General features: G+C 35.0%; 1 protein-coding gene and 2 pseudogenes across 1 annotated transcript; all 3 read right to left on the reverse strand.

Annotated features, from left to right (window-relative positions):
* Positions 1 to 10,473: 10,473 nt before the first annotated feature.
* LOC132168468 (L-type lectin-domain containing receptor kinase IX.1 pseudogene) lies at positions 10,474 to 11,699 on the reverse strand (annotated as a pseudogene).
* Positions 11,700 to 13,639: 1,940 nt separating this feature from the next.
* Positions 13,640 to 15,577, reverse strand: LOC132172487 (L-type lectin-domain containing receptor kinase IX.1-like). Its single transcript, XM_059583998.2, has one exon. It carries the CDS (start codon positions 15,566 to 15,568, stop codon positions 13,640 to 13,642), a length of 1,929 nt encoding a protein of 642 aa, XP_059439981.2. The 5' UTR covers positions 15,569 to 15,577.
* A 2,552-nt stretch (positions 15,578 to 18,129) lies between these two features.
* Positions 18,130 to 20,085, reverse strand: LOC132168469 (L-type lectin-domain containing receptor kinase IX.1 pseudogene; annotated as a pseudogene).
* Positions 20,086 to 25,800: the final 5,715 nt, after the last annotated feature.

The raw sequence follows: 25,800 nt of genomic DNA on the forward strand, positions 1-25,800 counted from the left end.
TTCATTATCGCTTTGTTCTTTGACAAAGGATTTGGATTCTTTCTTGAAAAGAGTGTTCCTACAATGCTACATGTGATTATCCAATGCACAGGGATGTTGACCTATAAAGATGTTTCACCCATAAATACAGCAAAGTGACTTACACTTGACATCTGAATTCACAAGCTTCTCAGAATTTAGTGTAAATGAGTAACTGTTATAAGTTGTCGTGCACGTACATCATTTTTTATGACAGTATTATAAAAGAATGATGACTCACATGGTCCGTTCGATGCATGGAACTACCTTCGCTCATATACCAACATATCAACCAAAAGCTTACTTCTCTTGATCAAGACAAATCGTTGAGGTTGATATGTTATAGTCTAGATGGAGCTTCCAGTTCCATATTTACGACTATTGTAATGCCCCGATATTTGAACTAGCAAGATTGTAAGTAGAAACCTCCAATTTTCACGTGATGTTACGACATCAGAGATATAAGATAATCTCACAGTAGAAAATATAGTACTAAATTTTTTACAGGCAAACAAATGAGTCAATTGATTCAATAATATAAGAAAGATTGCGGATTTATTAAAGCAAGTGCAAACAATAATGATATGGGTTGTATGCAGATGCAACATAGTGTAACGTCCCCAAATCAGGCCTTGACCAGTCTGGTTGGTGGTTACTGACAATTACCATGATATAGCTAATTGGTAGCTAACTGGGGAACCGTCATTCTAAGCATAATCAGAGTGAATGCATAAGAATGTGAAATAAATATGAGAAATTTAATAACCATAAAAGAAGCATACATTATCCTCGAACATAGACATAGAGCAATTAATAGAAATACAAATAACCTCATCAAACCGGAATACAAATAAAGCTGACAATCCTTATGTAGGTTTCTCTCAATATAGTTTTTATTTATTTATTTATATTTAGATAAGTGATTTTTTGAGGGTTGTAGTTAAGATAGGCCGGAAGCTCCTTGATCAATTTGATTCTCAAAGTTGTTCACTGCATGCCTGCTACAAGGAAAATCAAGAACATATAAATTCCTTAATAATATAATTGTATGCTAACTTGGAAAACATGTAATAATGCAAACAATAATTACCACTATCACCTCTTGCAACAAACATGCGTAAATGGGGGTCCACTGGCAAGCCAATTACTTCATAAATTGCATCATAAACTCCGTTCTTAATCGACCTTGGTCTGTTTGTAGATTTCACATCAAAATTTCAGGAGAATGATAGAGCCAATGATTCCAGTAAATATTAAATAATATTATAACAATGATACATATGAACAATACCTTGAGGTTGAGGCACTAGGAGTGCCTTGACCTTGTAAAATCCTACTGGTTAGCTGAAGATTTGACCTTGCCGGAATGTCCTTTTCCCATGCCATTTTCATCTACAAATTAATATTGTAATGTATATAGAAAAATGAAGTGAAAATCCAGTGAATTTCTTCTAAAATTTACTTGACAAGAAAAGAAAAAATTTTGTAACAAGAAACACCTAGAAGGACATTAGTTAGGGCACCCTAACCAATCATCCTCGACGATGGCTCTCCCACTTCATTTTGGCTAATATTTACAATATTTCTTTGCGTTCTTTGCTAAAAATATTTCTTAAACAAGCTCAGTTTGTCTTGAAGAAAAACATATAAGCAATTGAAAAAAAAAAAAAAAAAAAAAAAATGTTTGGGCTTGTACGAGCAAATACAAACATTAAAAGATGCTCATGCAGTTTTGTTGTCATGAGTTAATTATGGTTTTTCTTTACCAAAAAAAAAAATGCATGTAATTTTATCTTCTTCAAAAGAAAAAGAGCATTATAATATGAGAATATAATTAACTTAAATAGAGTCTGATCGAAGTTTGAATGATTTTATTTCACCACACAAATTACATGAGTGTTTGTACTATATTTAAAGTATTTACACTTACTAGTAGGAGAAAGATTCGACTCATTCGAAATGTTTTTTGAGAAGCAGAAGCGGAGCTTATTTGTACCCTCCCCTTGAGTCGATACAAAAACCCAGATAAGATTATTTGGCAAGCCACGAATACAAAAATCGGGATATTCTATTATATATATGGAAGTCTATTTGGAAGTTACAGATTCCAAATCCAACGAAGGTATTTTTGTGGCGGGCTTGTAGTGATATTCTCCCCACTAAGAGTAATCTACTCAGACGAGGTATTGTAAAAGATGAGCTATATATGTCGCTTCTGCTGCAGTGAACCGGAAACATTAGTACGTGCACTATGGCACTGTCCAGCGGCGAGGGATGTGTGTGGGGGCAAGTGGACGTACGTTTAAAAAAAGCATGTGTGAGGCAGTGGGATTCACTGATATTTTTGAATATTTGCTGCACCGGTGCAACATAGAAGACATGGATCTATTTTCCATCACAGCTAGAAGCATATGGAACATAAGGAATACAGTAGTACATGTGGGTGTTTTCAGCCATCCAAACTAAGTTGCAAAAGACGCAGGGAACCTGGCGCAATAATTCTGGAAGTCATTGGAGAAGGTGGATGGCCTGGGTCCTAATTTAGGTGTTGAAGTTTCGGTGCAGTGGACCTTGTGGCCGATATAAGGCCAACAGGGATGTGGCATTGTGTTTGGAGCAAAAACGAATGGGCATTGGGGTAATAGTAAGGGATTTTAAGGGGCTAGTCTGTGCAGCCTTTAGCCAAATCAGGGAGGCTTATTACCCCGAGCCAATGATGACGGAATTCATGGGGACGTTATGTGCAATAGAATTCTGCAGGGATTTAGGGATGCAGGATATTATTTTTGAAGGGGATGCTGAGCTAGTGGTAAAGGCAATTAACGACAATGCCTCTAAGTGGTGCCCATATGGACAAATTATTGAGGATATTATAAGGAGTGTTGTCTTTTTTAGGCGAAGGGATGTCGTGCACGTCAAGCGGGGAGCAAACAGGGCCACCCATGGTCTTGCAAAGATTGCTTCACGAGAACAAATTGAAAAAATATAGATGGAGGACATCCCCAGTAACATTTATGATATTGTAACCGTAGAGCAGTTTGCTCATTCTGTTTAGAGTTTTTGTACTCTAGATGTTTTTTCTAATGGAATGAAGTCAAATTTTATCAAAAAAAAAAAAAAAAATGGAAAATACATTTTACCCTCTGAACTATTCACCTATTTGCACTTTTACCTCCAAGGTTTAAAACGTAACACTTGACCTTCAAACTTTCAAATTGTTGCAATTCAACTATTCTCACCTTTTTTTTTTCTTTTTTTTTTTTCCCAAAATGCCCCAATCCCAAGTTAAAAATAATAATAATAATAAATAAGTAATTTTTTTTTTAAAAGAAAAAAACATATTTTTTTTTTTTAAAAAAAAAAAAAAAAAAAAAGAAGAAGAAATATGCTGGGGGTGGCCGAACCACCCCCAGGCCAAACGGGGTGGCCGGCCACCCCAGCATATTTCTTCTTCTTTTTTTTTTTTTATTGGTTTTTTGTTATTTTTTTGGATTTTTTTAAAATAAAATATGTGATGGGGGCATTTTGGAAAAAAAAAAAAGAAGAAGTTAAAATAGTCGAATTGCAACAATTTGAAAGTTTTGGGGGGGGGGGGGGTGGGTCAAGTGTCACGTTTTAAACATTGGAAGTAAAAATATAAATGAGTGGATAGTTCAGGGAGGTAAAATATATTTTTCAAAAAAAAAAAGGTGATATTTTCAGAAGTGTTTTAAGGGATTTCAAGGAGTAGTTTTTAAAAGGTGATATTTTCATAAGTGTTTTAAGGGATTTCAAGGAGTAGTTTTTAGATTTTTTCCTTAGGGACAAGGCAATTGTTAGGGGAGGGAAGGGAAATGACGCGATTATAATTATTTAATATTTCCTGCTACCGTATTAATTAGAGTTTATTTCCGTAGATTTTATAGTCCAATAAATAGTTAGATTTCTTCCTTATTAGGATGGTTCAAGTCAAGGCCTAATTGGTCTATTATTTAATCAATAATTTATTATTTCTCTATTTAAATGAAAACTATCAATAAGAAAGGTATGAGTTGAATATTATTTTATAATATAGTTTATTGTACGTGTTATAGATGTCAAAGCTTTCCTGAAGTAGACATCGGAGATTATGACTTTTTCGAAGTAGCCGATTTATCTTTTCCTTTGTTTGTAGCTAGTTGAAAGCAGATGTGCATAATTCGGGTGACTTTTGATTGAGAAGAAAATCAATTTTCCAACATGACTCAGACACCACGAGAAGAAGAAGAGAGCCCAATAACATGAGAAAGTATATTTTCAGATGAAGAAGAAAGTAGGACACTCAAAAGAGTGTTTGATCTTCTTGAGACCAAATTTTAAATTCAGGATTGACAGTAGTGATGGAAGGTTGAGATGGAGAGGAGGAAAAGGGTACAATAATAAATTGGTTAGGATATATTCGGGTGCATGACTGCAGCCATCAACAAAGCCATAAAAGGTCATGATATTTTAGGTAAGGAGGAATTTTCGTTTGCCATACCCTCATGGTTGAAAGGGGCTATGGAGGGATAGAATTATGCTGTTTTAAAGTCAGCCATGGATGACGTGAGTCAAGGCGGCTCTGAAATCATAAAAGAATATAAAAGAAAGTAAGGAAATTGATTGCTTATCTTAAAAGAAATAAATAAATTTAATCATTTAATCAATATTTTAACACTCACTAAACGGTCATTCAAGTATAGATATACTGAGATTTCATATATATGCAAGTAGGATAAGCTAGCATACCCTAGTGTAATTGGTTGACAGGCCCTTTTCCTGATCATGAAGAGGAAGTGCTGATCTGATGCTGCAAGCCTCCATTCCCTATTGAAAACAATATACTTAATTAGAACTGTAACTAGTGGATGGGACATTTATTTTTAAGAAACTCATGAGTTTCTATACTGATCAGTATAGAAAAAATATATATATATATACTTGCTGAATTGGTATGGTTGGGAATTGAATTTGATTCCAAGTGCCTCCACTTTGATAAAGGCCACTTGATCCAGCAGCCTGATCAGTCAATAATCCTTGGGGTTGAATTTCTTGAGACCTGTCAGTGAAAAAAGAGATGGGGGAAATCAATATATAAGCTTGTTCCAAGCTTTGAATAGTGATGCATGAGAATCACTGTTTGATGTATATATACTATGAGTTTTGCAAGAAACACTTCAGAAATCAACTATTCTCAGAGTGATGAATAAGAGATCACTCAATATATATATATACTTAGACTTTTGAGACTTTATTCTGCATTTTATTAATTAAAAATGGCTTCATAAACAAGAAAAGAGTAGAGAATATCCTTTATGTATCATCATGGGTTTCACATACCTTCCAAGCAACGATGTTTTAGATTGAGTAAGATTTTGATAATAATTTGGTTGATTTGGTTCATTAGTTGCATCTGAGGAAGAAGAGGATGAATCGCTTGTTGGCTCCTGCTCCATATGAATCTGATCAATATTCAGTCCTGCAGAAAAATAATAAAATAAGATGGCCAAAAGTATGCTATATATATATATATATATATATATATATATATATATATCACATTAATATCTCCAAAAGCACCCAAAAAAGGCGTTCAAACTTAACTTCCCTCCCACCCTACTGACCCCCGGGAAAATAGGAAGGGAAACAGAAAAACACATGCATGCATTAAGAATGCTATGATTACAGTGCATTGAATTAACGAACATCCAGGAAGTTAAGAGTAGATAACTGACATCATATTTCTAGTGTCGGGCAGTTACTTTGCATGCACTAGCTAGCCACTAGGGTTTCACTCCAAAACTCTTGATTTTTTCTTCTTCATCGATCTAGCGAGAAAGAATTAACAGTATTATAGTATACTTACGACCCTCCATGAAACATGGGTCGGCATATAAATGAGGAAATTTCGTAGCATATTATAAGAAATAATTATGGAGGTAAAATTATTTTGTTTGTTTGTTCTCTATGAAATAATTATGTAGCATATTATAAGAAATTCGATGTGCACATAAAATTATTTCCCACGAATTATGTAAACAGTATCCACTAGCTTTCATCATGACATGACAGCTTGGATTTGAATGATGTGCTTTTAGGGAAAAAAACTGAAATGTTATTTGTTGCCAACTATAAAAATGACTTATTTTTGCATGGACAATAAATGCCGTGCGAAGAATTCAACCCAAATTTCAGGCGCTGTTTGCTAAACAACATTAAATACCATCACATGTACATTACTCATCTAATTTTTAAAAAAATTAATCTGAAAATATTATCACTTTTTATATCACATCATTCACTTTTAATGTTACATCATTTACTTTATACTATTATTTAAATAAAAAAAATCACTACAAAATAAAATTTTTCATTTTTCAATGAGAAATACTACACTTCCTAAATTTTATTTTTAAAAGTTGGTTCTCAAATAATGTGTCACAATCCAATGAGTTGATGACACACTTCTCAAAAGAAGTGTAATACAGCCACAACTTAAACCTAACTTTGGCCCAACTTTTAGACCAAATTTTTCTCTCTCTAGTTTCACACTCTCTCTCCTCCGCAGATAGTTTTTTTTTTTTTAAAAAAAAAAAACTTAAGAGAAAAGTTAGGCCAAAGTTGGGTTTAAGTTGTACTTTTATCATTTTCTTTCCCAAAATAACAAATCTCATAAGATTGTGACACATCATTTAGGAACTAATTTTGGGAAAAAAAAAATTGAGATGTATAGCACTTCTCCTTTTCGATACCACTTTTTTACTTTTTTATACCAATTTTTTTTTTTAAATTTTTTTTTAATGTCAAGTAGCGTGAAAAAATCTTATTACTTAACAAACAAGGCCCCAAATTAAAAATGGTAGGAAATTTCTATTTTAGCAATAATTGTCGGTGGGATCATTAATTTTGCTTTTATTATTATTATTATTATCATTTATACCAACAAAAATGACATGTCGTCGTCAATATAATATCATTGACCTATCATCAATTTAAAATGACATGTCGTCATCAATTTTTTTTTCTCAAAAAAAAAATTTAAAGGCAATGACAATTTGTCGTTTCCAATAGCATTTTATAATAATGGCAATATTGACCTATCAACAATGATCTCATCCAAAAAATTTATCGGAAACGACGATATGTCCTAGTCATTGTCAATAATATACGGTAAACGTTTGAAGAAAGTTATTAGGGGCAATTACTTTCTTTTTTTCCTCATGAACTACATGTTTTGGTTCATGATTTATACGTGACCGTTGATTATCAATTTAAAATAGTATATAATTTGTATATGACTGTTGATCATCAATTTTAACCTATTTAACTGAAAAAATGAGTTTTTTGTTATAAAATAATAATTTAAGAGGGTCATGTATCATAATTAGTAGTTCATGAGAAAAAAAATTCTTAACCCTATAGTTCATAGAGACAAAATGTAATTACTCCAAATTATTATTTATATTCACTCCAAACAAGTTACTATTACTGAATAATGATTTTTTACTATTAATCAATCAGTCAAAAATTGCTTTCGGTAATCACGTCAGACAACACTATGTATATATAGTCGCTTGTCACTTATTCAATATGTTGTCCGTGGTTGGGGTGTAGTAAAACTGAAAAATTAAAGTTGCGAGTGAAAAAGGACATGTAAAAACGTACATGGTGTAAATTTCACGATGGGAGCAATATTGGATGCATCTGTTCGATACAAAAATAAGTTGAGATGATAATAAGCATAAATTCCAATCTAAAACTATATATTATGGGTTTCACCAAAACATACGCAGAATTATATATGTGGTGGCTGCTATGGCCGGGTCTAGTGGAGTGCAAAGGATGAGCCGATGAGGACATGGCTCAAGTGCTAGAGCAGAATACTTAATAAGAAATACTACTCAGCATTTTCAAGTGTTTATCTATTAGTATTTTTGTTTACGTGGCACTTTTATATTGATTTGATTTTTTAAAAACAATAAAAAAATATATTTTACCCTTTGAAGTATTCACACATTTATGTTTTGGCGTCCAATGCTTAAAAATTAACAAAAGAATGGAGGATGGCCGAGCTATCCACTTTGGCCAAACCATCCCTAGACCCGCCGAATGAGGGTGGCTCAACTACCCTCAAACCTATTAATTTGGGGTGGTTTCGACCACCTCCATGGGACACATGGGTGGTTCGGTGTCCCATACCGGCATAATGGGGGTAGCCGAGCCACCCCTTGGCCAAATTGAGAGGGGGGAGGGGGAGCCACCCCCAAATGGCTTGGCAACCCCTCATTTTTTTTTCTTCTTTTTTTTAATGTTTAATGTTTATGTTTATATTTACACTTTTATCTCCCTAAGTCATTTATATTTACACTTTACCCTCCAATGGCATTTTCCAAAGTTTTGGTTGAAAAAGGTCACGTGCCACGCATGTGACTTGATTTCCATCCAAATAAACGGATTTTATGGATGGATGATATTTTTTGTCAATGTCAAATACATTGTGGGGGTCTTTCGTCGATTTTTAAATATTGGGTACCAAAACACAAATGTGTGGATACTTTAGGGGGTAAAATGCATTTTTACCCTTAAAAAAAAAAAAAAAAAAAAAAACACACACACACACACAAAGAGATTAATGCATGCTAGGAAATTGACACTTAAAACTGTTGAGTAGCATTTCTCATATTTAATTAGGTCATATGTGGACCAAATTTGACAAAGATACACTTGGACTAATTGGGATAAAAATAATATTATACATAAAGTCTAATTAAATGGGTATATATATATATATATATATATATGCCTAAGAGATCTCATCTCTTATTCATGCTTACAGAATTCTCTCTCTATAAAAGAATCATCCGTTTTTTTCTCTCAAGTTTTTCCACCGCAGATTTCGTCATCAAGAGTTATGGATTCCATGAGTCAAGGTAAGTGCACTATCGTGCATAGTTGCTAAAATAGGCATTCTCATTCAACTCAGTATCCAAGACTATTCTCCATTTGGACTAGTCCGATAGCAAAATACTGTTAAGAATGACCTGCATAAAATAGAAAATTGTAATTTTTTAGTTTAAATTTAGCTAAAAAGTGCTAAGCCAGACGTGAAGCCCTAAAGAGTCATTGTCACACAAAAGAATCCAGATTTGTTTTTTGGTTTTAAATCAAAAACCAAGCAGACTAGTTCAGATATTTGCATGCATTATGCCAAATTAACCTGAATTTTTAGCATATATAATGCATCATCCCATACTATATAAGCTTAGTAATAGTAGTAACAATGAATGGCCAAGGCAATAACAAAATGTATGAAAATATTAAAGCAATTTGACTGTTTCATACAAACAACCATAAGTATTTCAAACAATGAACAATACATAAATTAGTCCTGCCCCAAATAACGTAGATCTCATCAGTGTGCTGGTAAACAAGGGAAACGTAGGAAAATCTCCATTTTCCATTGCTACCTCCTAAACTACGCAGGGGGGGGGGGGGGGGCATTTAGAAAAAATAAAAAATAAAAAAATGTTGTTTGTACATGTTAATGTTAAGTAATGATTAATTAAATGATTAAATTCATTATTTTTTATTAACTTAATTTTTAAGTAACGATGTAACATGGTACAAAAGCAAATGTCATATACACAATTATATATATATATTGAACGCGACTTCCGCGAGAAGCACTAAATTGCAACATTAAAGCTAAACTTCGCATGATTTCCTGACATGTAATTAAACACAAAAATAAACGGAAAAGTTCATAAATAAGTCCACATTATGTTTCATATATTCAACTTCTGACTCCCATAAAAAAGCTTGCAGAACAATAATATATTTTATAGGATCAATTTACGCATGGAGTAGGGACGACAAAATAAATAAACAAGAAGTTATTATTGTAGAATAAAACACTTCTACACAAACTTGTGTATTTCACACATCAAGATAAGAAAGCTCACAAAAATAAGAAGAAAAAAAAACTAGCACGCAAATGCTTAATAAAAAGGACCTTCACACACAATACGAACTCTCAATGACACTCAACAGATTAAGCACACAGTCGCTGATGATCTTCATATGTATAGTCTTACAAACAAGGATGATTCACTTGATTAACGACCCTCTTGAAGGCTTGTAGTTATGGAAGGTTCACTGGAACTAACTGCTGCTATAGGTACAGGATAAATGGGAGCAGGCATACGTGTTGGAAGATTTGGTGTTGTTGCATCAAAATTAAGCACATGAATTGCTTGCCTAATAGAGGGCCTGAGACTTTGATCAGGGTGAACACACCAAAGTTCAACAATCATCAAGCACTCTACTTGTTTTTCGTCAAGATCATTTTTCATCTTCCTATCCACGGCCAAAAGAAGATCTCCTCTCCCATAAAGATTCCAAACGACCCATTGGACCAAACCTACATCAGAATCCTCTTTCATAGGATAACCTGAGTTCCTACTCGTAGACAAGTAGGAACTCACCTCTATCATGACACCATCGTATGAGTTGCACAAGATTTCGATGCCTTAACCGACTAATAATCTTCACTTCAGTGATATATTCTTTCTTCCCTTGTTTAGTTTGAAATTTTCTACACAGCGATTAGTATGTCTAAATCAATTAAATACCCCTTGTAAACGGCGCCGAATCCTCCTTCACCCAACTTCCTCTCATTTGAGAAGTTGTATGTAGCTGAAGCAAGCTCGTTATACGAGAACCTTCTTGGTCCCGCTTCTCTTTCTAGGTCGTCGTTTATCGATGTTAAGTTCACTGTATCTTCGGTTACCTTCTTCTTTCCCTTCCATGTCCACAATATTACAAACGTTATAATTGCCCCTGCTATCAAAACACCACCCGAAATTGTTGAACCAACCACTAATCTCTTCTTTTTCGCATTCTTTCCATTTGTTTCCTTAATGTCTAAACTTGAACTGAATTCCCTTGATTGAATTGTATTTCGCTCTCCATATTGACTTGTACCAGCTGAAAACCCAACTGTGACCCACTCAGGAAGAATATTCCTGAGATCACTTTCTTAAAAAAGACTGGTATTCTCCCAAGTATTAGAGGTCGTTCGGTACTTCCAAGAGACTCAAATTCTTGGTAGAAGCATTGTAGGAGATCCATACATCAGCAGTGTCTCCACTGTGCAAGCTGGCATTCCAAAGGGTGTAAACGGCTGAAGCAATTGAGTTGGTGTTAATCCCCACATGCTGAAATGAAGGATCCCATTCAGGGTTCACGTATGAGTCGAACTCAACAAGAACAATTTGGTTCCGAGGAGAATCACTGGTTGTGGTGTTGAATAGGCCTAGAAATCCACCAGCTGAATTAGGCGGGATTTCGAACCCAACAGGAGCCAAGAAGAATGCTAGCCCATGCCCATAAACGGGATTGCCTAGGGTGCTGATAGTGAAGGAGTAATGTGTGGTAAAGTCAGTGAGCTTTCTCGTATCAGGGTCCCAGAGCGGCACCCTATTAGCGGAGATGGCCCAACCAACTCGGCATACATAGTTAATTTTGTTGATCATTTCAATGGCTCCAACAGTAGGAATTGCATCTCCATAATATAGTATATCGGTGGAAGTGGGGTCAAAGCGAGTTATTTGGAAAGAAACTGAATAAGCTGTGGGAGGAAGTAGAAGGAAGAAAAAGAAGAGAAGCAACGTAGGTTTGTCCATCAAAGAGATGGCCACGTACGGCTTGGGAGGGGGAGGAGAGATAGAGAATAATTGCGTGGAAATGACATCTGAACTTTCAGTTTATATCCTGATGATATGCTAAAGTTTGAATCACGTACAGAAAGACTTTTATGCAGATCCCTCGCCGGCACAATAGCGTCAGCACGCTGAAATGAAATATATTTAAACTTATCATGATAAGTTTAAATATTATAACATGATGGTTAAGTAAAGCTTAATTTATTGGGTGAATGATATGTTATGACCCGGAAGTCTTGGGTTCAAGAGTAGTAGCCAGTAGGTGGCAGACAACCTTAAATAATAGAAAGGACGTGCATCATGCTGAATCATATTATGACTTAGTCATTACAACTTGATTAACTCTCATCCGTCAGCAACAATGAAAAATAGGTTTAAGATCCATAACTTGATATGGATCTTAAAACCGGCATAAGAAATCTGCATGGTTCATGTGCTTTCAATAAATATATTCAAATGCTTAATTTCTAGGTATTGATTGAAACTCAAATACATCATATTCTCTGAATCTCTAGTCCCTAATATCAATGTGATTTTGTTCATATGGTCGATGCTAAACTCCAATGCACTTGTTTTGTGTTGGAATTATCCCACGTTGATTGTAGAAGGAGTTGTTGGTCAGTTTATAAGTGTGAAGAAAACCTCACCTTTTGAGCTAACTTTTGGGATTGAGAAACGTCTAAGACCACCTAACAATTTGTTTTCTTTCAAACTATTTAGACTATTGTTAAACTATTTTTAATAGCCTATATATAACCCAGTAAATAAATCAAAAAGAATATACATGATGAGGAATAGTAAAAATCATTATGAAATTAAGATGAAAAAAAAATTTGAGAATTTTTAAATTGAAGTAATATATGTCATGTAATTTCAGGATCCTAATTTTTGTTAGGAGTTTTTCAATCACTATGTAGGATCTGAATCTCCAACAATTTGCTATGATAGTTCGAGCATGTGAGCCTTATAAAAAATTTCTTACATTTATTGTCCCAATACTAATAATAATTCAAATAGAAAAAATTATTCTATCCTATCATTTGAGATCAGTATGTTATAACAACACATGAGAAGGAACCCAAGAGACAAGGAGAGAGAGAAAGAGGGCCAGGTTAAAAAACACATGAATCAGCACCACAGTGCTTGGCAAACCAAGTGACCTAAACACAGAAAGGCATTGACTTCCAAATGAATTATGATATGATCAAATCTAAATTAATTTATTAAAAATAATCATAAAATTACCTTGAATATTTTAAAAATCCTTCTTCCTTTATGCCTAAGTTTGAATTGCAGATCACGGGCTTATGCCCAGCTGGCTGAAAACTATCCCAGCCGGGCTCAGTTATTAAGCCCATTGGGCCTTGGCTGAAAATTGGTTGCTGAGAAAACATAGGAAAAGAAAAGAAAATCATGGAATTTCATGAAAATTTATTTTATTGGCTCAAGGAACTCGAAATTTCGACTCGTTTGAACCTAATAACCCGACTGACTTTGTTAAGATAAAGTTCCTTTATTTCTGAGAAATCGGATAAACATCAGCTCTATGTTACTCGATTACATGTCTTCGTTTTTTTCAAAATTTTCTTCAATTTTCTTAGCAGACAAACTGAGTCTTTATTTGTTGTACTGCATGAGTCGGTATTCTAATGTAACCTGAATGCATAAAATAGGGTTGAATGCATAAAATAGGGTTTGTCAATAATTAATTAAAGCTAGGACGTCAAATCTCATTAAGAAATTAAATACAAATAACAAGATAAGAAAACTCACAAAAACAAGAAATAAACTAGCTAGCGCACAAATCTTATCAACAAGGTTGCGTTCATACTATAATGATGGTGTAGGAATATGATACGAACGAACACACAAATCTTACAAAACCTAAATGATTTACTTCTTTAACGACCATCTTCAAGGCTTGTAGTTATCAAAGGTTCACCGGAACTGACTGATGGGGTGGGTATATGATACAAAGGAACAGGCATCTGTGTTGGAAGATTTGGTATTGTTGCATCAAAATTAAGAACGTGAATTGCTTGCCTAATGGAAGGCCTGAGACTTCGATCAGGATGAGCACACCAAAGTCCAACAATCATTAAGCACTCGACTTGTTTTTCGTCAAAATCATTTTGTAACTTCCCATCCACGGCCAAAAGAAGATCTCCTCTCCCATAAAGATTCCAAACCCATTGGACCAACCCTGCATCAGAATCCTCTTCCATAGGATAACCTGACCTTCTTCCAGTAGCAATTTCTAAGACAACCACCCCAAAGCTATACACATCTGACTCTTTACTAGCCCTACCCGTACTTAAGTATTCTGGAGCCATGTATCCTAAAGTTCCAACCAACCCGGTTGTTTGTGGACCTAGCTCATGATCCATAAGCCGAGCTAACCCAAAGTCACCAAGCTTTACACCGAAACTAGAGTCTAGCATGACATTGCTCGATTTGATATCCCGGTGAACCACACATTGCTCCCACTCTTCATGAAGATAGAGTAATGCAGAGCCCAACCCAAGAGATATCTTGTATCTCACTGCCCAATGGAGAGGATTCCTCTTGCCAAAGAGGTGAGTATCAAGGCTACCATTTGGCATATACTCATAGACAAGTAAGAACTCACCTTTGTCATGACACCATCCTATGAGTTGCACAAGATTTCGGTGCCTCAACCGACTAATGATTTTCACCTCGGTGATATATTCTTTCTTCCCCTGTTTAGATCCCCTTGAGATTTTCTTCACAGCGATTGGCATGTCTAAATCAGTAAAATGCCCTTTGTAAACGGCGCCGAACCCTCCTTCACCCAACTTCCTCTCATTTGAGAAGTTGTATGTAGCTGAAGCAAGCTCGTCATAGGAGAATCTTCTTGGCCCCGCTCCTCTTTCTAGGTCGTCATTTATCGATGTTAAGTTCACTGTCTCTGCTTTTTCCTTCTTCTTTCCCTTCCATGTCCACAATACTACAAACGTTATAATTGCCCCTGCTATCAGAACACCAACTGAAACTGTTAGACCAACCACCAATCTCTTCTTTTTCACATTCTTTCCATTTGTTTCCTTAATGTCCAAACTTGAACTGAATTCCCATGATTGAATTGTATGTCGCTCTACATACATACCTGTAGCAGCTGAGAATCCAACTGTGACCCACTCAGGAAGAATTTCCATGAGATCAATTTCATAAAAAAGACTGGTATTCTCCCGAACATTTGAGGTCCTTTGATACTTCCAAGAGACAGTCAAATTCTTGGTAGAACCATTGTAGGTGATCCATACATCAGCTGTGTCTCCACTGTGCAAGCTGGCATTCCAAGGAGTGTAAACCGCAGAAGAAACTGAGTTGTTGTTAATCCCCACATGCTCAAATGAAGGATCCCATTCAGGGTTCGAGAATGAGTCGAACTCAACAAGAAGAATTTGGTTCTGAGGAGAATCACTGGTTGTGGTGTTGAATAGGCCTAGAAATCCACCGGCTGAATTCGGCGGGATTTCAAACCCAACAGGAGCCAAGAAGAATGCTAGCCCATGGCCATAAGAGGAAGCACCTTGAGTGTCAATAGTGAAGGAGTAATGTGTAGTAAAGTCAGCAAGTCTTCTCGTATGAGAGTCCCATAGAGGCACCCTCGTAGCATAGACGGCCCAACCAACTCGGTTTATATAATTAACTTTATTCATTTCAATGGCTCCAACAGAAGGAACTGCATCTCCATAATATAGTATGTCGGTGGCAGTGGGATCATAGCGAGTTATTTGGAAAGAAATTGAATAAGCTGTGGGAAGAAGTAGAAGGAAGAGGAAGAGAGGCAATATAGGTATGTCCATGACAGAGATGGCCACGGCTTGGGAGGGGGAGGAGAGAGAGAGATCAGTAAGGGCAAGTTGGAAGGGATCGCAATCGCGTGGAAATCAATGGCACCAGCTAGCTAGCTATATAGTCAAATAGTCATTGAAAACAAAGAGAAAGAAAGACTTTTGTGCAGATCCCTCGCCGGCACAATAGCGTCAACACCCTGAAATGAAATATAAAACAAAAAAATTAAAGTGATAACTTTAAATATTCTAACCCAATGGTTTAAGTCTTAAGCTTAGCTGGGTGAATGATAATTGATAATATATATATAACCCGTTAATCTTGGGTTCAAGAGTAGGTGGCACCGTGCAGGCAGACAACCTTATACTTATGACTTACGTATTACAACCTGTTTTTTTTTTTTTTTGGATGAATTACGTACGTATTACAACTTGATTTCCTCTACTCTCATTTGTCAGCGACAATGAATCAATGCATACGTTTAATTCTTCTTTTATTCAATGGGAAGCTGGTTGTATCAGGTGTTTGCAGATAGCTTGTTTCTGGAGTGTTTTCTTCTTGTGTTTCTTTCTATATATAAAATTTCATTCTTCCAAAAGAAAAAGAAAAAGGGAAGCGTAGTATAGTGCTTGTAAGTATGTAAAATTTCACATCATATCTCGGCCGGGTTAGAATGGGAGTTCATCATTTAGGAGGCTTCTCTCCTTAATTCCCAGAGTACATAACACATATGCTTGATAAGGATCGCAGGAAATTTCTGAAAATGTTTTAAAAGATCAATTAGCCAAATCTTGGAAGTGGGTCTCTTTTAGTTTATTTTAAGGAAAAATTACATTTTACCCCCAAAAAGTTTGGAGCGATATGCAATTCGACCTCCAAAATTTTAATTTTGGCAATTCACCCTCTCAAAGTTCTAAATTTTTGCAATTCGACTAATATTATTCCAAAATTCTCATATTGCCACTAATTTTTATTTTATATATATATATAAAAAAAAAAAAAAAAAAAACAAAACAAAAAACAAACAAATTTGGGGGTGCAAAAATGGTCAGATGGCCAAAGGTGTGGCCGTAGCCACCCGAATTTTTTTTTTTAATTTTTTATAAAAAATTAAAAATTAAAAAATTAGGGGCAATATGGAAAATTTTGGATACAAATGGTTAAATTGCAAAAAATTGAAACTTTGGGAAGATGGATTGCCAAAATTGAAACTTTGGAGGTCGAATTGCAAATCACTCCAAAATTTGGGGGGTAAAATATAATTTTTCCTTATTTTAAATATTGGATCTCACTTATTAAAAGAAACTTAAACTTTTACAATTAGTGATGATTTAACATTGCCAGTATACATTTTCTTTATTTATATTTATTGAATTCTAAATTACTTATTTTTCTTTAAAAATAAAAAAATATGATATGACTTCCAATACCCCTCTATTCCTTTAACATTAGCATCTGATAACGGAATAAATGCGTGGGCGATCACCAAAGTAAATTAATAAGTAATTGTATTAGGGTTTCAACTTCAACGGCCAACTTCAGCCAACACTTTGTAAGGTGTTCAAAAAAGGTACTCAACTTTCAACTAATTTGTCCCCAAGAGGTAGTTCAATCGGCTAGAACCACGCCTAATGAGGCGGAGGTCACTAGTTTGAATCTCCCTCCCCCCTCTTGTGCAGACATGTCAAAAAAAAAAAAAAAAACTTTCAACTAATATAATCTCAATTTTAGCAACAAAATAAAAAAAAAATTATATTTCCCTATTTTAGAGCACTCCTAGTGTGCTCTTCAAACAAAAATTAAATTTGAAGAGAAAAGTCAACTTTTTTGTTATTTGGATAGCCAATTTGAAAATGAAATAAATATCAAATTCTCGATCTTTTTCTCTATTTTAGTTAAATATTCTTTTTTAACTTTGCAACCTACTTCTACAAGTCTTTAATCATCGCATCTTGTAAACTGCGTTCTTGGTAGGTGACTTTCTCATTCAGAATCTATCTACGCTGACCACGATCATGACCACTAGCCATGAAAACCGACGAAAAAAATCATCCCAAAATGACGCTAAGCTTATTTACCAACTCATGATAGACATAACTAGGATTGTTCTAACACTATATGACAGTATCATAAATTAAGAATTGAATAATGTAAATTAATGAAACTCAAGAAGAGAGAAAATAACGATTAGGAAAAAAAAAAAAAAAGACCTTAATTGCCCAAAAAAAAAACAGAGAATAACTTTAAAAGACTAAAGCTTAATTTATTGATACTCCATAACTAAATTGAAAAATAACACATACTAAATACCTTTATATAGGCTAAGTTTTAAGTGATATCTAAGCAAAATACTTAAAGAAAAAGAAAAAAAAAATACCAAAAAAAAAAAAAATCCTTAGACTTGGAAACAAAGCAAAACATTTGTAGACAAAGCAAAAATATATTATTCCAAAAATAATCCTAAAATAGTATGCATGATTGTTGTGCAAATCTTCTCTATCGGGATATTCCAATGCCATTAATATGGTATCTTACAAATCAGCTGCTAATTCTCTTGCATCAGTTCACTTGTTTAACGACCATATTGAAGGCTTGTAGTTATGGAAGGTTCACCGGAATTGACTGCCAGTGTAGGTACATGATACATGGGAATAGGCATCTGTGTTGGAAGATTTGGTGTTGTTGCATCAAAATTAAGAACATGAATTGCTTGCCTAATGGAGGGCCTAAGACTTCTATCAGGGTGAGCACACCAAAGCCCAACAATCATCAAGCACTCGACTTGTTTTTCATCAAAATTATTTTGCAGCATCCCATCTACTGCCAAAAGAATATCTCCTCTCCCATAAAGATTCCACACCCACTGGACCAACCCTATGTCAGAATCATTTTCCATATGATCAGTTGGCCTTCTTCCAGTACTAATTTCTAATGCAACCACCCCAAAGCTATACACGTCGGACTCTTTACTAGCCTTACCTGTGCTTATATATTCTGGAGCCATATATCCTAAAGTTCCTGCCAACCCAGTTGTTTGGGCACCTAGCTCATGATCCATAAGCCGAGCTAACCCAAAGTCACCAAGCTTGACACCGAAAGTAGAGTCTAGCATGACATTGCTCGATTTGATATCCCGGTGCACCACACATTGCTCCCACTCTTCATGAAGATAGAGCAATGCAGAGGCCAACCCAAGAGATATCTTGTATCTCACAGCCCAAGGGAGAGGATTCCTCTTGCCAAAGAGGTGAGCATCAAGGCTACCATTTGGCATAAATACGTAGACAAGTAGGAACTCACCTCTGTCATGACACCATCCTATGAGTTGCACAAGATTTCGATGCCTCAGTCGGCTAATGATCTTCACTTCGGTGATATATTCTTTCTTTCCCTGTTTAGACCCTTTTGAGATTTTTTTCACAGCGATCGGAATGTCTAAATCAGTTAAATACCCCTTGTAAACTGCGCCGAACCCTCCTTCACCCAACTTCCTCTCATTTGAGAAGTTGTAGGTAGCTGAAGCAAGCTCGTTATATGAAAACCTTCTTGGTCCTGCTCCTCTTTCGAGGTCATCGTTTATCGATGTTAATTTCACTGTCTCTGTTGCTTCCTTCTTCTTTCCCTTCCATGTCCACAATATTACAAACGTTGTAATTGCCCCTGCAATCAAAACACCAACTGAAACTGTTAAACCAACCACCAATCTCTTCTTTTTCTCATTCTTTCCATTTGTTTCCTTAATGTCTAAACTTGAACTGAATTCCCATGATTGAATCTGAACTCGCTCTCCAGAGTGACTTGTAGCAGCTGAAAATCCAACCGTGACCCATTCAGAAAGAATTTCACTGAGATCAATTTCATAAAAAAGACTGGTATTCTCCCAAGTATTAGAGGTTTTTTGGTATTTCCAAGAAACACTCAAATTCTTGGTAGAAGCATTGTAGGTGATCCATACATCAATAGTGTCTCCGCTGTGCAAGCTGGCATTCCATGGGGTGTAAATTGCGGAAGCAATTGAGTTGGTGTTAATCCCTACATGCTCAACAGGAGGATCCCATTCAGGGTTCGAGAATGAGTCAAACTCAACTAGAACAATTTGGTTCCGAGGTGAATCAATGGTTGTGGTGTTGAATAGGCCTAGAAATCCACCAGATGAATTTGGCGGGATTTCAAACCCAGCAGGAGCCAAGAAGAATGCCAGCCCACTAGCGTAATGGGGCAAGCCTTGGGTGTTGATAGTGAAGGAGAAATGTGTAGTAAAGTTGGTGAGCTTTCCCGTATGAGAGTCCCAAAGCGGCACCCTCTTAGCATAGATGGCCCAACCAACTCGGCATACATATCCATATTTGTTGATCATTTCAATGGCTCCAACAGAAGGTACAGCATCACCCAGATATTGTATGTCGGTGTCAGTGGGTTCAAATCGGGTTATTTGGAAAGAAACTGAATAAGCGGTGGGAGGAAGTAGAAGGAAAAAGAAGAAGAAGAAGAGAGGCAACATATGTTTATCCATGAAAGAGATGGCCATGGCTTGGGAGGGGCCGGGAGAGAGATGACACTTGAACTTTCAGTTTATTTTCTAATGGTGCTAAAGTTTCAGCCTATATAGCCATATAGTCATTGAAAACAAAATAGAGAAAGACTTTAAACCTTATAACGTATCCAATGGTTAAGGGTCTTAAGCTTAATTGGGTTGAAGAGTAGGTGGCAGACAACGTACGACCTTAAACTTTAGAAAGCACCTCACACGTTCATATTATGATCACTTACGTATTACAATTTACTTCAACTCTCAGTCGTCAGCAACAATGAAAACAATTAATCCATAAGTTTCTCTCGTCATTTTTTTTCTTTTTCTTTTTTTCTTTTTTTTTTTTTTTTTCAATGGGAAGCATAGTAGTGGTGTCGTTGTAACGTTCATCTTGATATATCATATTTTGGGTTAGAATGAGAGTTCATCATTTAGGAGGATTCTCTCCATCCCATAACATGATAAGTGGTTGCCAGGATCACAGAGAATTTCAAGTGAAAATTATACTTTACACCCGTAAAGTACGTATATCACTATTTTGGCATTTTTACATCCAAAGTTTAAAAAGAAACGCTTGAACATACAAATTATCAAACTATAACACTTTGTACCATTCGTTAACATTTTCCGTATGTTAATTTGGATGGAAATTACGTCATTTAATTTTATTGCAGGTGATATTTTAGCCCTAAATGCCCTGAGGTGAAATGTATTTTTCCTAAACTTTATGGGTACTAATGCAACTCTGTTTTTACGCCTTATAAAAAAATTAAAAAAAAAAACAAAAAAAAAAAAAACCCGCGACATCAAACCTATCATCGAGTATCACATGTATCATATGTGTCACATTCGTATTATTTAAAAAAAAAAAAAAAAAAAAAAAAAAAAAGAGAGGAAAAAAGGGGTGGTCGAGCTGTCCCCTTTAGCCAACCTGAGGATGGCAAACCCAGTGGCAAAGCCAAAAAATCGTTGTTGTAAGGGCTAAACTAAAAAATGATAAAGACAATTCAAAATAGAGACTTGTGCTAAGATGTAGTGCCTTGGGTAATTACTAGGCTGTGTTTAACTTAATTGGATGGTTAGCAAAAAAAAATTTAGTTCATTTAGTGTTACCCATTAAAAAAAAAAAGGTTGTTGAGAAAGAAAAGTCAACCCAATTGAACCAAATAAAAAAATGTACCGAGGGTTCAAATGTGTGCAAAGAATGCTTTCCAAAAGTTCATAACAATCTGAATCAGATTTTTTGGTAACCGATAATTGATACCATCCCTCTTTATGTTTGTTTGTGTTATATATATATATATACATGTGTATGTGTCTTTACTGTATGTCAATCATGTCTATGTGTCATCATACTTGTGCTTCTTTGTCTAAATTTTTTATGTTTTTAGATTTGTAGATTGAGATTTGTGTAAAGCCAATGGAAGAAAGGTCCCAAATCTATAATTTGTTTTCTTTCATGTTTAATAATTAAAATAATTTTAAACAAAAAGAAAAAAATATATATATATCTTATAACATAAATAATAGAAAAAATTTATCCATTGAAAAAAAAAAAAAAAAAAAGAAAAAAAAAAAGAAAAGAAAAGTGAGACCTGCAAATTTTAGTTATTGATTGTATTTAAGACTTTGGTGCAATGTCTATCTATGTCTATAAGAGAAAAATAAATTTTCTTTTTTAAAAAAAGAAAAAGAAAAAGAAAAAGAAAAAGAAAAAAACCCTTACATAGAAAGAATGAAAAAGAAGGCATTGTGCGTGATTCTCCGCCACTCCATGACCATTAAGAGCAGTTCCACCACCCAAATGGCCCAAATGGCCGGCCAAATTGATAAATTCTAAAAAATAAATCATGAACTTTCCGAAGTAAAAAAAAAAAAAAAAAAAAATTGAAAGATGAAAGACAAGAAATGGGCAAACATGCATTGGGGTGACAATATTGTTGTCAAAGTCATGCATGATGATCACTATCGTGATAGATCTTTCCATAAGTTTTCTTTGTTTTTTTGTGTGGAGATTTAATTAATGGCGTTTAGTGTAGCTAGCTAGCTTGGATTAATTTCCTGATGACTTCGATCATTCTGCTGAAAACCGCGTTCTACCGCCCCCCTCACATTCCGTGGGTACGTAGAGTCCTGATTTTTGGACCCTAGCTTGGTGTTAAAGTAATTAACATGGAAGTTTCAAAAATTGGCTGTATTCTCACAACAATTTTCTAAATGCATGTCCTTGAAACATCATTTCGACCGAAAATAGTATTGCATTTGAATATCTCCACCTATTTCTACATCGTGGTCGGGTGCATATGCACCGCATTCTAGAGTGTACTTGGTTGCACATGTTAGCATTTGTATTAGAAAAGACTCTTCTTCATGGAAATTTCTCAGAAATCAGAACCTTAATTAATGTAGCAATTTTCCTTTTTCAAAATATTGATGGAAATTAAAGGTGATATAATATTAATTATATATGTTGCTGTTCACCGTATGGAAGAAACCAGCGACTGATGAATTTCTGAGAATTCATCAATGGAAGAAGTATACTTGGACTGACGGAGACCATATTGCAAGATATCGAAGTCCAGTCCAGTGGCAGTGGGTTTAGCATATTATGATTTCTTTGTGACAATTGAAAAGTTTGATGGTTCTAGGCCAAGCTTAGGAGCATAGACAGGGGCGGACCTACTCAGGTCCTTGAAAAATTTTAAAATTTTACTCCTAAAATTTATGAATTTTTATGAAATATTCCTCCAAAAACTAAATTTTTACATCTTGTCCCCCAATCTTAATTGTCTAGCTCCGCCCCTGAGCACAAATAAAAAGAAGAAGAAAAAAAATAAAGTCTTCAAAACGTTTCTGGAAGCACGAAAATGTTACAGGCTAGGATATCGTTTAAGCTTGTCCAAACAAATGGAAAAACTTGACGATAAGTGAAAAGTGTCATGGTTTGATAATTTGTAGAGATTAAAGTGTCACAATTTAACTTTAGAGATAAAAATGTCAAGGTAGTATAAATATTTTAAGGCGTAAAGTTAACTTCTCTTAAAAGATCAGTGAGTCTTGTCTTTTTTTTTCTGACTTGTTTTAACTCCTAATGTTCGGAGTGGATCTCTTAGGTATTTATTATTATTATTATTATTATTATTATTATTATTAAGTCTCTTAGGTAATATTGTTTAGTATGCCATGTTATTTATTCTTTTTATTCAATTCTTTTTTTTTTAAAAAAAAAAAAAACACAGAGGAAAAACTTCACTTAAATCTCACACGTCACGAGTTTTGCAATGTTAACCTTGTGTGATCAAAATTTACAATATGGGTATCACATATCTCAAAATCATTCTTTTATTAACCCAAACAAAGAAATTAAATCAGTATTTGAATTTCCCGAAATTTTATTTTCAAATCCCTCATCCGAGCATTGAACAGAGCAAAAAAAAAAGAAAAAAAAAAAGAACCATCAATATTCATGGTATCGGCTTAACCAAACCGGATCTACCTAGACACAGGGTCCAAGACCTCTAAATTAGTCGGGCTTTGTAGGCAATGGCCCATGCTAGAAGTTGCCATGAAGACATGGCGCGTTCCAGACTTCCAGTTCAATTAGTAGCTTCAGCAGCGTACAGATCTAAGGGAAGGGTGTCTTCTCGCCAAGTTGGGCCTATATAGTATATATTTATAGTTAGATTTTTTTTATTTATTTTTTTTTCTTTTACACAATTTACAAATTTGATATGACTTTAATATGAAATTAGTAATTTAGTGTTAAGAGTCTGAGTCGTCTTACCCATTTAATTAAATGGAGTCTTATACTTAGCTATACTTTAACACAATCCGAACGCGAACACAAATTGTTACTTTTTTTTTTTAAACAAAAGAGTAAGCAAAAGAAACTAATTGTAGTTATTCTACTTGAGTGTGACCATACCAGTGTATATCCGTTGGGAGTCACATATGAGAAGCTTAGACAATAAAAACCGCACTCGCTCCCTCAAGTCATGGAGATTTTTGTTGCGTGATTCGAACCCATGTCCTAATGTTTACCTAACTACTTTGAAAAATTTCTTGAGTCACTGAACCACCACTCTAGATGGTATGAATTTTCACTCTTAACTATATACTGTTACTTGTTTTGTTTTGGTTGTTTTCGGTCTCTTGATCCCAAAAACCAAAACACTAGCTAGGCTCGTTCAGCAAAGGTAAGATCATTAATTCATCGCATGTGCACTGTGCAGGACAAATATACCATTCAGATCTTCAAAAAGACAAAGAAGAAATTGTTCTTTTCCCACTAGCTGATAGGAATTAAGCCCTGGAGCAGAAATCCGGGTATCTTTACTAATATATGATATATTGAGGTAGAAAACTTTACCCAATGGTACGGACCTAGCTAATTTAAGGATGTATAGTATCATTCTAATCTTGAGCATCACTTCAATTGGAAGCCAATTGAGAGACATTAAGCTCGTCAAAACATTAATGTAGCATAGACAATATATAATGTTGGAGCACTTTGAGAAACAGATCCAACTTTGTTTTCTGTTAGGTTCACAAAATTGAAAGATTTCAAAAGAATTATATTCGTGCATGATTGATGTGCTTGAAAATTAAGGTATGATTTATTCTCCACCACCAAGTGGGGTGATCCTAATTGTCTCATAATCTTGTATTAATGCAAGAATGAAGACGTTTTACATCTGCTAATTATATTCCTTTAGATAGCAAGAAGAATCTTGGCAGCGCAGATCCCCTACATATATGCTTGTCAAACTGGCTTTCATTGTCACCAAAAGAGACATGACATGCATGGGTGATGAAATTTTATCAACATTAATCTTATAACATCTCTGTTGAGACAACCGTACGTGGTTTCCACATGAGCTACAGAAGAATTATAGAAATTAAAGAGATACAAAATCTCCAACACAATTAAATTATATGAAGGAAAAAAATAATTAAAAACTAAAATTAAGTATTTTGACGATATATATATGCAGCATGCCCATGATGTCTATCAATTATGTTTTGGACTTGATAGGGCACAATTGAAACACTTTTTGGAGTGAAGAGAAAAAGGTATAAGAGACAAAACCCTAAAATGGGAGCTAGCTAGGTTAAAAAGAAATACCTTAAAAAGACAAATTAACCCTAACATGGGAGCTAGCTAGGTTAAAGTGTGAAATGGCAATGGTGTATAGGAATATATATGTTCACATTCTTCGAGCCAGACATTAAAACTCATCCATGCACGTTTTGTCAAGCATTACGTGAAGAGCAACTCTGCCCAATTCATGAGCATGTGAGTTTAATGAGGCATCAGAGGGACATTACATCTCCTTCCCAAAAAAAGCCAAATATATATGGGAAATGAAAGTTATGATGAACCTCATGTGCTCTCTTCATAGTTTAAGTCACTGCAGTTTTCATCACAAACTAAAAAGAAGTAGTTTTCAATTGTATTATGGCTGAGTGAAGCGACATAATCCCTTGTTGGGATGATAAACATGATGGAAATATAAGCAAAATCGCCTTTTTCTTGGTGTGTGTACAATTGTACAGATATATGATTTTCTGATGATTGACACCTGGCCAATTAGCTCGTGGTTGGAGGGATTATTCTAGTCTAATCTTTGAAATCTGTGTCTCCTTAATTCAAGGGCAGATCGAATCTTAATGGTTTAACAAATCGCATTCACGTGGGCTTAGCCAATAGGA

Source organism: Corylus avellana, chromosome 1 (assembly GCF_965113065.1).
Source record: "Corylus avellana chromosome 1, dhCorAvel1.hap1.2, whole genome shotgun sequence".
Taxonomy (NCBI): Eukaryota; Viridiplantae; Streptophyta; class Magnoliopsida; order Fagales; family Betulaceae; genus Corylus; species Corylus avellana.

Bases quoted from the DNA above. Each gene is read 5' to 3' on its own strand.
- LOC132172487 (XM_059583998.2), bottom strand. From the start codon at position 15,568: ATGGACATACCTATATTGCCTCTCTTCCTCTTCCTTCTACTTCTTCCC.